This window comes from Lissotriton helveticus, chromosome 2_1, assembly GCF_964261635.1.
Source record: "Lissotriton helveticus chromosome 2_1, aLisHel1.1, whole genome shotgun sequence".
Classification (NCBI taxonomy): Eukaryota; Metazoa; Chordata; class Amphibia; order Caudata; family Salamandridae; genus Lissotriton; species Lissotriton helveticus.
Genome location: NC_136059.1, coordinates 359578317 through 359591278, shown reverse-complemented (window position 1 = coordinate 359591278; position 12962 = coordinate 359578317). Strand labels below are relative to the sequence as shown.

Sequence of the window (12962 nt, the reverse complement as noted above, 5' to 3'; positions counted from 1 at the left end):
GCAGTTACATCATCATAGGTTGTTGTTTCTTGATGAAAGGTTTGAATTTGGGTTTTAAGAGGTTCAAGTTCTATTGCTTTGTTGCATAGTCCTTGTTGATTTACTGTAGATTTTCCAAATGTGATAAGTCTTCCAGTTTGAGCCTCTGTATTTGTAGCAAACATTGGTGCTCTGCTACTTCTCGGGAGTCCACTTGGCCTACTGTTTGTTATCGGCCACATGATTGTGGTTTTACCAGGTCGATGGATATGACTCGGTTCTCCTTTTTACCAGCAAGGGGCGGTAGTACTACTGATCTTGTCCCGTTGATAGAAAAGACAGGAACTGCTTTTCTGTAAGAAGGCCCAAATTCCTTCTTTACCGCGATCTTTTCTCTGACTAGATCCCCGACTTTTGGAATCCAGACAGGCCTTGCTGGGACAGGTGGTTTCTCTTCAGTGGTTGTTGGCTGTTGTTTCAGTTTTATGTTGCTCAGGTCTTTTCTTGTTTCATTTAAGTCCTGTAAAATAGCCAAACGATCTTTGATATCAAAGCTTTTGTCTTTAACCACTGAAGTCTGACTATCAAGATCTTGGATCATCATTCTAGTCCCGAACAATAGTTCGTACGGACTGAACCCTTTCAGAGAATTCCTTGGCAGGTTATTTAGACTACGTTGGACACTTATTAGATGTTTGACCCACCCAGCACCCGAACCTAATACCTTTTCCGTTATAGATTGCTTTATGTCTTGGTTTTTTCTTTACACCATCCCGTATCCCTCAGGAAGGAAGTGAGAAGAGTCCCGCTATGCAATGCTCATTTGGCCATGCTTCCCCATAAGCTTGAGGGCTAAAAGGAATACATTAGTCAAAACGTAGCATGCTCCTAGCGTATATGCCATTATAGACTTGCAAATCCTTTTATAACAGTCCAGACGTCAGCCGAGCGCTGGGGTCTACATTATAAGTGAAAATTAGTCTTTTTATGTTAATATAACGCTTTTTTCATGATGGGGGCTTTCTTATTGTTGTTGTTTATCTGGAGTGAAATGCCATGGCAATAGCCCTCCCCGCTCGCCACTGCGATCTCTATTGCAGTCTGGGCAGTTTTTTACAAAAATGTGATGATGCAGGCTCATGCCTGGCCACCAGTACACTGATTGTAATTCTTCCAGAGAATCTTTTTGCTTAAGGTGTCTGAGACCCTCACCCATATGTGCGTCTGCTATTAACAAGCCTCTCCTGTCCGTGTTTGGAATCACTCTATCCCCCACTCCAGGGATTTGAGCAAAAGGGACTGAGTTTGCATCGATTATGTATGTATAATTGAGTGGATAATTGATCGGTAGCGCTGAGCAGTCGCCTTTTGATGACGTTTTCACCGCCAGCACAGTTTCACCGTCAATGTGTTTTACTGTACGCTTTTTTGTAGCTACGGAAGCCGGTTTAGTTGCTCCCACTGTGGCTGTCTCAGCCAATGAATTCCCTGCAACGTGAACGCCATCACGCTGATGACTCAGTGAATGTATCACGTGAGTTTTTGGTAGTTCTTTCTTTAAAAGAACTAATTGTTCCCAAAGTGCTTTCTGCTTTATTGTGGCACCTGTGTCATCTTTGTAACCGTTTTGAATCCATTTCTGCAAATCATTATTGTATGATTTGACGCAGTAAAACGAATCGCACAAAATAAGTGTCGGGAATTCGCGATCGGCATTATCTAGCGCCATTTTTAATGATATTATTTCAGTTTGTCGTTCTGAATTATTTTCCACGGAGTGTGTTTTTGTAAGTAGAGGTCTTAATTTACCTCCGCGCCACACTTCTTTTACAATTTCGCATGTGGCGTTGTAAGCCAGCTCTCCCCAAACTGAGGGTTGAGCATGCCCGTCTGTATGTATTACACAGGCGTACTGTCGTAAAGGCAGAATGTCGATTGGCAGAGGGTATTCTTTCTCATATTCTAGATATTTTAATTCTTTCATTTCCGGGTCAAAATAGTATTTTACTTTGTCTGTAGCAACAGAATTTACCCATTGTATCCATTCTGGATTTAGTGCAGCTGTCGGTAAATTACATGGTGTTGTTAATGCCTCAAAAGCTGATTCTGCTGTTCTGACTGTAACCTGTCTACTGTCTGCTTGGTATTTTTCTTTTGCTACAGCTGTTTGAACCGCATGAACAATCTTTTCCTTAATGCTGAACCTTTTTTCAGCTTCTGTGTACAAATGTGATTTGTATGCTATTGGTACCTTCTCTCCCTCATTAGAGGTCAGGTATGTGAATCCGCATCTTCCTGGGATGACTCGAATCACAAGGTTGCGTGTGTTCTCACGTGTTTGTAATTTTGTTTTAACTAACATATCTGTTTGTAAAGATCTCAACATTTTTGTGTGTTTTTGAGTCCAATTGATTCTTTTAAAATCTGGTTTTATTAGATCATAGAGAGGTTTAATTCTCTCTGCATAATTTATAATGTAAGTTCTTCCGAAATTTAGGAAGCCTAGAATTGATTGCAAGTTTTTCAGTGTTCTAGGTGCTTGGATTACAGCACATTTCTCTAGGAAATTGTCAGCCAGGCTTTTGCCTTCACTTGATAGTTCATATCCTAAAAACAGGACTGTTAGATGGGCAATTCTTGACTTTTTAAAGTTAAATTTGTAACCCTCTGCTGCGAACCCAAGTATTATGGTGTTCACTCTCTTCAAGTGAGTATCCAAGTCATCATCTGTTAGATAGATGTCGTCGACATAAGATAATGCCTTGTCATCATATGTTTGTAGTAATTCTGTTACTCTCGCTGAGAATAATCCTGGGCTGTTCTTGAACCCCTGGGGCAAACGACAGAATTTTTTTTGCGTGCCATTTATTGAGAACGCCGTCAAATATCTGCTCTCTGGTGCTATATTTTGACAGAAGAATCCATTAGAAATGTCTAAGGTTGTTTTGTATTTTTTGCGCACTATGTTATTCATTAGTGCAGCACTATGCGTGTTTTGTACTGCAAATGTTTTGCAACATGAGTTAAGGTGTCTGTAGTCCAAAACAAGACGATATGAATTGTCTGGCTTGGAGACAGGAAACAAAGGGTTGTTCATTTGTGATGTGCAGGTTTCAATCACCCCCTGGTATTCAAGTTGATCTAGGATCTCTTTTACCTGTTTTTTAGCTTCTTGCTTAATCGGGTACTGCCTCTGTGCAGTAGGTTGTGATTTTAACTGGATTTTGTGAGGAGGAGAGTCCTCATCCCATCCCACATGATTTTTAGTGCTCGGACTCCTCCCCAGTGAAACTGGGAGGAGTTTCGAGAACTAATGTTAAAGGAGAAAAAAAAGAAGTATCATCTCTTAGGGCCTTGGAGAGAGAAATTCCACACATTCCTTAGCGTTTTCTGGCATCTGGTCAGTGATTCGTCTTCCCTGTGCTGTGTATGTAGTAGCCTTGAAGTGATAGGCTGTAAGTAATGTACGCGTGCCCGATGTGGCATTTTGTGTGCGAGAACGAGCATGGCAGAGTGATTAATCTTAATTACGAGCTGTCAGAGTGCCCGTGTAATGCAAGCCAGATGATGCGAACGCGTTCACAGCGGTGAGCGCGTTCAATGTTAAATGACGAGAGGCAGCAGGCGAGGCTCACAGAAGATGACTCATACATGCTCGTCCACACTGTAGTTCTTGTTTATTTCGTAGTCGTTTATGTTCTGCCTTAATGCATTGCCATTTAGACCGGCTTTAAAATTATATGAAAGGCCCTCCTCTCCGCCAGTAAGAGCTTCCTGTTGTGTTTTCCCTAGTTTTCCGGTACGTTTGTGCTGATTTTATTTTAAAATACCTTTACATTTGTACTTTTGCCACTCACTTCTGTAACTTTGTTTGAAAAGTAAAGCGCTCTTAATAAAGGCCGTGTTCGCAACTCATAAATCACAACGAAAAGTTAAATAAAATACAGATAATGAAGTGCTTCGAAGCCTACCAGGCGAGCCGTGCTAGCGCTGCCGGTTCTTGTCCGGGCCGGGCGCTGGGACGAGCCTGACAGCTGCCCGTTATTGCAACATGCCTGCAGTTGGCCACCTCAAGGCGCTGTCTGTCCGTCCTCGGCAGGCCATGCCTGCAAGGACGTGCCTTCGAGGCCTGAGGCCGCCCAGTGGCCCGTTTCCTGCAGCACTGCAATGCTAAAGTTGGAATGCGATTTACAATTCTTTATTCATTTATTTATTTATTTATATATTTAATGCCATTTTCTATAGCGCGAATATTACCCGAAGGTGTCAGAGCGCTTTACAAAAGAACCAGTTGCGCTACATAAGGATTTAGGATTCCATGAGTTACATCAAAGATACAAACAGGAAAAATAATTGCAATTGTACAAGTTGTAAAGTCACACAGGGAAGAGATACAAATATAAAAAAATGCAAATGTACAAGTTGTAAAGTCACTCTATGTATCTCTATATACATATTGTTAAAGTCTCTTATGTAAATAAAGCTGTTTTCAGTCTCCTTGGCGAGAGTGCTCCAGAGCAACCGGTTCCGGACAGGGGTGAGGCAAGCTCCAGGGGGTGAGCCGCTGAGTGAGGCTGTGCCGGTGTGTTCAACAAAGAATGAGGGTGTGCACAGGATCAAACTGTTTATTGAAGAGAGCAGCCAGGATCGGAAGGGAGGTTTCCTGGCCACATACGGCCCGGTGATTCCCCAGCGACTGCTTTGAATTTTTGATTCTTGATGATTCAACACCTCAGCAGCCTGTGCATTCACCAGCAACAGGCCCCTCCAGGATTACAAACCTGCAGTTGGGACTGCCGCCTCCATTGTAGACAGGCAAAAATGCATGAAACACTGCTGTTGAGTGCTGAGTGCGGTGTGCTGGTGAGTGCTGTGTGCTGGTGAGTGCTGGTGAGTGTGGTGTGCTGGTGAGTGCCGTGTGCTGTTGGGGGCAGAGTGCTGTTGGGGGCAGAGTGCTGTGTGCTGTTGAGTGCAGAGTGCAGAATGCTGTTGAGCGCAGAATGCTGTTGAGCGCAGAGTGCTGTTGAGGGAAGAGTGCTGTTGAGTGAAGAGTGCAGAATGCTGTTGAGGGCAGAGTGCTGTTGAGTGCAGAGTGCTGTTGAGTGCAGAGTGCTGTTGAGTGCAGAGTGCTGTTGAGTGCAGAGTGCTGTTGAGTGCAGAGTGCTGTTGAGTGCAGAGTGCTGTTGAGTGCAGAGTGCAGAATGCTGTTGAGTGCAGAATGCTGTTGAGTGCAGAATGCTGTTGAGTGCAGAATGCTGTTGAGTGCAGAGTGCTGTTGAGTGCAGAGTGCTGTTGAGTGCAGAGTGCAGAATGCTGTTGTGTGCAGAGTGCAGAGTGCTGTTGAGTGCAGAGTGCTGTTGAGTGCAGAATGCTGTTGAGGGCAGAGTGCTGTTGAGTGCAGAGTGCAGAATGCTGTTGAGGGCAGAGTGCTGTTGAGTGCAGAGTGCAGAATGCTGTTGAGGGCAGAGTGCTGTTGAGTGCAGAGTGCTGTTGAGTGCAGAGTGCTGTTGAGTGCAGAGTGCTGTTGAGTGCAGAGTGCTGTTGAGTGCAGAGTGCTGTTGAGTGCAGAGTGCTGTTGAGTGCAGAGTGCTGTTGAGTGCAGAGTGCTGTTGTGTGCAGAGTGTAGAATGCTGTTGTGTGCAGAGTGTAGAATGCTGTTGTGTGCAGAGTGCAGAATGCTGTTGTGTGCAGAGTGCAGAATGCTGTTGTGTGCAGAGTGCAGAATGCTGTTGTGTGCAGAGTGCAGAATGCTGTTGTGTGCAGAGTGCAGAATGCTGTTGTGTGCAGAGTGCAGAATGCTGTTGTGTGCAGAGTGCAGAATGCTGTTGTGTGCAGAATGCTGTTGAGTGCAGAGTGCTGTTGAGTGCAGAGTGCTGTTGAGTGCAGAGTGCTGTTGAGTGCAGAGTGCTGTTGAGTGCAGAGTGCTGTTGAGTGCAGAGTGCTGTTGAGTGCAGAGTGCTGTTGAGTGCAGAGTGCAGAATGCTGTTGAGGGCAGAGTGCTGTTGAGTGCAGAGTGCAGAATGCTGTTGAGGGCAGAGTGCTGTTGAGGGCAGAGTGCAAAATACTGTTGAGTGCAGAATGCTGTTGAGGGCAGAGTGCTGTTGAGGGCAGAGTGCTGTTGAGGGCAGAGTGCTGTTGAGGGCAGAGTGCTGTTGAGGGCAGAGTGCTGTTGAGGGCAGAGTGCTGTGTGCTGTTGAGGGCAGAGTGCTGTGTGCTGTTGAGGGCAGAGTGCTGTGTGCTGTTGAGGGCAGAGTGCTGTGTGCTGTTGAGGGCAGAGTGCTGTGTGCTGTTGAGTGCTGTGTGCTGTTGAGTGCTGTGTGCTGTTGAGGGCAGAGTGCTGTTGAGGGCAGAGTGCTGTGTGCTGTTGAGGGCAGAGTGCAGAATGCTGTTGAGGGCAGAGTGCTGTTGAGTGCAGAGTGCAGAATGGTGTTGAGGGCAGAGTGCTGTTGAGGGCAGAGTGCAAAATACTGTTGAGTGCAAAATACTGTTGAGTGCAGAATGCTGTTGAGGGCAGAATGCTGTTGAGGGCAGAATGCTGTTGAGGGCAGAATGCTGTTGAGGGCAGAGTGCTGTTGAGGGCAGAGTGCTGTTGAGGGCAGAGTGCTGTTGAGGGCAGAGTGCTGTTGAGGGCAGAGTGCTGTTGAGGGCAGAGTGCTGTTGAGGGCAGAGTGCTGTTGAGGGCAGAGTGCTGTGTGCTGTTGAGGGCAGATTGCTGTTGAGGGCAGAGTGCTGTTGAGTGCTGTGTGCTGTTGAGGAGAGAGTGCTGTTGAGGGCAGAGTGCTGTTGAGGGCAGAGTGCTGTTGAGGGCAGAGTGTTGTGTGCTGTTGAGGGCAGTAGAGTAGTGAGTAGTGAGTAGTGAGTAGAGTAGTGAGTAGTGAGTAGAGTAGTGAGTAGAGTAGTGAGTAGAGTAGTGAGTAGTGAGTAGTGAGTAGAGTAGTGAGTAGTGAGTAGAGTAGTGAGTAGAGTAGTGAGTAGAGTAGTGAGTAGTGAGTAGAGTAGTGAGTAGAGTAGTGAGTAGAGTAGTGAGTAGTGAGTAGAGTAGTGAGTAGAGTAGTGAGTAGAGTAGTGAGTAGTGAGTGCAGAGTAGTGAGTAGAGTAGTGAGTAGAGTAGTGAGTAGAGTAGTGAGTAGAGTAGTGAGTAGAGTAGTGAGTAGAGTAGTGAGTAGTGAGTGCAGAGTAGTGAGTGCAGAGTAGTGAGTAGAGTAGTGAGTAGAGTAGTGAGTAGTGAGTAGAGTAGTGAGTGCAGAGTAGTGAGTAGTGAGTGCAGAGTAGTGAGTAGTGAGTAGAGTAGTGAGTAGAGTAGTGAGTAGAGTAGTGAGTAGAGTAGTGAGGTGAGTAGAGTAGAGTAGTGAGTAAAGTAGTGAGTGCAGAGTAGTGAATAGTGAGTAGAGAGTAGTGAGCAGTGAGTAGAGTAGTGAGTAGAAAGTAGTGAGTAGAGTAGTGAGTAGTGAGTAGAGTAGTGAGTGGAGAGTAGTGAGTAGTGTAGTGAGTAGTGAGCAGAGTAGTGAGTGCAGAGTAGTGAGTAGTGAGTAGAGTAGTGAGTAGTGAGTAGAGTAGTCAGTAGAGTAGTGAGTAGTGAGTAGAGTAGTGAGTAGTGAGTAGAGGAGTGAGTAGAGTAGTGAGTAGAGTAGTGAGTAGTGAGTGCAGAGTAGTGAGTAGAGTAGTGAGTAGAGTAGTGAGTAGTGAGTGCAGAGTAGTGAGTAGAGTAGTGAGTAGAGTAGTGAGTAGAGTAGTGAGTAGAGTAGTGAGTAGAGTAGTGAGTAGAGTAGTGAGTAGAGTAGGACATCACAGGCAGCAGCTGTGCAAGCTTCTTACACTCACAAGTAGACCACAGGCAGCTGAGGTGCAAGCTTCTCCCACTCACAAGAAGGACATCACAAGCAGCAGCGGTGCAAGCTTCTCACACTCACACGAAGGACATCACAGGCAGCAGCTGTGCAAGCTTCTTACACTCACAAGGAGACCACAGGCAGCTGAGGTGCAAGCTTCTCCCACTCACAAGAAGGACATCACAAGCAGCAGCGGTGCAAGCTTCTCACACTCACAAGAACGACATCACAGGCAGCAGCAGTGCAAGCTTCTTATACTCACAAGGAGACCACAGGCAGCAGAGGTGCAAGCTTCTCACACTCACAAGAAGGACATCACAGGCAGTAACGGTGCAATATTCTCACACTCACAAGGAGATCACTGGCAGTACACACCACATGAACACACTCCATAACACATAGCAACAATACATTGGCATTTACAATGCCATTAGCTCAAACTCAAATAAATCCGAGCCCGATTGCATTTCTAATGCTTGTTATATAAGGCAGGGGCTTGAGCTACTGCCCACTTTCTTGCAAGTGTATATTTTCTATGAATTGGAATATGATTTGAGAAGGCAGGCATAATTATTTCTTCGCCATGTGGGCACTCCCTGACAAACTCTGGAGGCCAGTCTCGTTCAGCTAGAAGGATGTCATATCCCTTGGACAGATTATCCCAAAATAGTCCTCTTATTTTTCTAGTCTTATCCCCCTCTATACGCAATGTTATTTCATATATTTTATGAGGTTTGCTAACTCTGGTATCTGCAGTTTCCACCTGAATGTATTCATTCGTGTCCACTGTCTCCAGATGATTCATAAGGACTTTGCGAGCTATGCTCACTTCTGCTGCGCTGTCTAGCATTGTCTGAGCCCATTCTCCGTTTTTCAGCTGTGTCCTCAGTATTCTCGGCATTGTTTATTACTTTAATACTGGCTACCTTCTTTTTTGGAAATTGTAATTTTTTATTCAGATGAGCAGGTTCTTTGTCTTTGGACTTGACGTGCTCTTCCCTTTGTTCTGATCGTCCTCTTCTTTCCGATTTCTGCGACGAAGTCTGAAAAGATTGAGAGGGACGTGTATCAATATCTTGATATCTATCAGGTTTCTTTATATTATCCCTATTTCTAAGGTTGTATTTTTTCACAGAGGGCTCCCTTTGGGGAGACTTGCGTCCTTGGTCGGGAGATCTTTCTCTCCGCCGAGGAGACCTTCCTCTGGACTGGAATCTTTTTTCTTTAGGATTGGATTGTTTATTTCCATCCCAGCTCTTTTTTTGAGTGTTTAAATTATTTTTTATAAATACCTTTTCAGGACTTTCAACTAGTTGGGGTTTCACTGGTATTCCACCCAAACTATCTCTTCCTAGTTCTTCATAGGATTTTTCTATGATTCTGGCGATTTCCGATGGTTGGTCTGCTATATTTGTCTCTTTTAACCTCTGGCGAATCGCCACATTTGCTGCTTCTCCCTTTATGTTGGCTAATAATATTGCAGAGACCTGCTTGAAGTCTTTCAGTAATTTCATACCGAGAGTTAAAGCGGGTTCTGGACCGTATTCATCTTGAATCTGTTTTAGCACATCTGGTATTACTGACATGGATGGTACACCATGTGTTTTTGTGTAAATGGAAGCAAAGACTGTTCCCCAAGTGTCACAATCCTCCACATGTGGTGCGATTCCCATTGTAAGACAGATAGTCAGAATCCTATGTTTCTCAACAGGGGTGGTATCTGGAAACACCGCCTCTATTTGAGTTATTTTTTGTGCTAGCCAGAAAGGAATTTGTTCCCGTTTTGCGGGTACCTTACCTAGACAGGACTGTATGTTCTGTGGTGTAATTTTATTTGTGTTCCCCTGATGACTGGTCAGCTGTGGAATTTTTATTGCTGGTTGGATTGTTGAAGTCCGCATTACATATTGGACTAATTGTCTATGTATTTTTATTAATTGTTTTAGCTGTGCTAAAAGTTCTGGTGCAGGCATTTCTTCAATGTCTGGATGTGGTGTGTATCCGGCTAGGACCGGCCACGTTGCTCCTGGTCTACCTAGTGGACCGAGCCTGGTGATGTGATTATTATGTTTTAGGGCGCCATTAAACCAGAGCAGGTGCTCTTGGAATTTGAGTGGTATTTCCACCTCCTCGAAAGGAGTGTACTCATTAGGAGGTTCCTCTATTTTGTAATAGTGGAAGTCCTTTCTTACAGCGTTTGCTGCTGGAAAGTTTATCCATGAATAGAATACCTCTGTCTGCCGATATTCGTGTGCCTCAATTACGAATATGACTGTACCACCTCTTGGTGTCAGTCCATTTTCTATAAGTTTTAAGGTTATAGATTTTCTTATGTTGACCGGGATGAGTATTATGTCCGGGTCATTTTGTTGCAGAGTATTATCTGCTTCTAGGAGTTCAGCTGCTAGTCTAACTGTCTCCCTTTCGTCTTCACTTTCTGTCATTTTACTGACAGGAAGGTTATTCTGTTTGTTTGCAGATCAGGTTTCTATGGAAACAAAGATTAGATTCACAATATTTTGGAACAGTGTATCCTTCAACGTTGAGTAAACCAAGAGCCATACATAGGAGTCTCCTCCTGCGAGGTTTGGCGGATATGATCTTTCACCCACTCCAGACGTCTTTGGAGTATTATGGGAAAAAAGGGATCTGTGTGAAAAAGCACGACTGAGTTACTCTAATGTCTTGCGTTAGTTTTATCGCCTATCCAAACGTTGGGCGCCATGTAGTGTAGTTCCTATTATCCCAATAGGCTCTGCGCATTGGAATAATATCTTCAATAGTATAGACCTAGGGCAGAGGTTAACTAGGTCTTCTACCGACGATATTAGACTTAAAGTTTTGTGTTTGCCAGCTAGCTCAGAGTTCACTAGAAACTTTCTCGAATAGGCAAGGAGGATTTTAACCTCCCTGGATAGACAAGAAGGGATTTAGTTTCTGACAACCATAGAACATGACAACTTTGCTCTCCCTTAATCAAGAGTGTATCTCTAGAGTCGTGTGAAAACAATAGACAACTTATTTTACTCAGTCAGTACGTGCATTCTTAGTTTCACCAGTTTGTAGAGAAATAAGAGATGGGCGTGGTTCAATAAAAGATGTTATTTATTGATCAGTCTCTTTTCTCATACAAGAGAAATGAATCGCTATTATTGCAATACTTGTAGTTAAGTAAAGTGCATACAGTAGAGACAGAATTATAAAATAATACTGTAAAAGCATTGATATGGTTTCTGAGCCATATGATACTTTAAAATGGATAAAATAGATACATACATATATACATTTGACTAATCGTACTCAACTGGTGCTTCTAACCACGCCTACCCCAATGTACCTGACCTAAGCCTAATACGTGGGCGGGAGTAGATAAGTAGCAGTTTAAGTTAAGTTTGTTTTGCCAACGGACTGATTCGAGAATTCTCTGCAAGGGGTTATTCAGTTCTGTACCTGAGATCTAGAATGATGGAGGGCTGGTATCTCTTATCCCAGGTCTTGATATTCCAGCTGCCTGCGAGGGCTGCTTGGAAGCGCCGGTGCTGGATTTCTCGGCAGGAGAAAGGCAGCGTCTCGTTCTCAGCGTGTCAGGAAGGCGGGGCAGCGTCTGTGGGCTTCTCAGCACGTCTCGCTGCTCCGATCTCGTCACCACCGCATGTGTTTGCTTAAGGCAATCTCGGTAATATTTATACCTGAAAGGTGCCGAGATTGACGTAAGGATGGACATATATACGTCAATAAGGATGTCATATGAACGAGCTCGTTCGCACATTCTTTTGCTGAAGTTCTCGGTGAAATCAAAACAATGGTTATGGGAATTTCCCAGGTCGCTGTAGGTTTGATTTGTTTTGAGAACTCCGTATGCCTTATCAGGGGCTGGAGGAATATCGCTTGTCTAATTAGATGGCATGCGTTATGACCTAATCAGATAACGCGCTTCTGTGCCGTGGTGTGGCTTAATCAGATAACGGTTTTTGCACCGTTGGATGGCTGCTAGTTAATTATTAACCAAACCAGGGTCAGGAATAGGGGAATCGATACAGTACCTATAGGAATACATCACAGTTTGTGTCGTGTAAAGCATGATCAGCTTTTATGCTGCATTACTCCCATCTTTCTGTAACGCTAGGACCATCTCTTAGTGTGATAGATAGTTCCTGAAAAGACTGCTCATTCAGTAGTATCATTAGTATTATCTGAAAAGACAGACGAGAAGCACAGTGCCGTTGGACATCAATCTGTTAAGAAATTCTCACAACTCCCCAGAGAATTTGCAGTAAGGATTTGCCGAAGTGCTCAAACTTGTCAATGACACAAGATAGACTGTTTATTCTTTTGCAATGATTTTTGCTATGTAGATCAGTGTATTTCACCATATGTTCTTTTTGTTTTTTACAGCCAAATTGAAAATTGCTTTTGAATCTCATGTAGCACCGAACGTCATTAGAAATGGAAGTAAAATTAGAGGTCCTAATCTCTAGAAGCATCAAGCGAAAAAAACCATGTTCTCGATTTTGCTGGCTGGGTCAGGTAAGATCTTCATCTTGTTTCTTAAGCCATTTTACATGTGTTCCAGTTTGTTTTCCATAGCCACAACTGTTGCAAAGCATTGTTTGTTAATAGTGATGGTCACGGCACTCTAGATTAATGCAGAGATTACTACGATCTTGTCAAATAGCATTGATCATCATGCTGCGCAACAGATGAAGACCTCTACATTGACTCTGGGATTTCAAAGGTCCCTGGTTTGCTGGAAATCCATGGTGCAAAAACACACATACTTAATTCTCTCACAAAATTGCAGTCCAACTGAACAAATAATGCAATTGAAGGAAACTATTAGCCCAGAGGCCACTTGATAGTTGACAGATGAAAGATATTCGACAAATTACAGTGAGTCGAGTGTACAAGACAGAGGTTAAAGGAGGCCCCTAATTAGGGCAGGTGTCTTTAAGTAATCACATTTTAGGTATATTCCTGAAGGGGAGTAATTTTAAAGTTGCAGGTGGAGAGACAGTTGCAAAGGCTTGCGTCTTGACTTGCAAGTTTGTGGCTGGCTGTTCCATGGTTCCTCAAACCCTACTTAAGTTTCTTCAGCAGCAACCCCCACAAAATATTGTTGATACCATATTTCGGTCTGACCTACAGACTTCTTTA

General features: G+C 44.0%; 1 protein-coding gene across 4 annotated transcripts in view; it reads left to right on the top strand.

Moving 5' to 3' along the window:
- The window catches only part of CPLANE1 (ciliogenesis and planar polarity effector complex subunit 1), a 2766109-nt gene that overhangs the window by 141886 nt on the left and 2611261 nt on the right, over positions 1 to 12962 (top strand). For all 4 annotated transcript variants that reach the window (XM_078674971.1, XM_078674972.1, XM_078674970.1 and 1 more), the window contains exon 2: positions 12204 to 12335. In XM_078674971.1, coding sequence (XP_078531097.1) covers positions 12255 to 12335 — 81 coding nt within the window. In that variant the 5' untranslated portion in view covers positions 12204 to 12254. The remainder of the gene's footprint in view (positions 1 to 12203; positions 12336 to 12962) is intronic.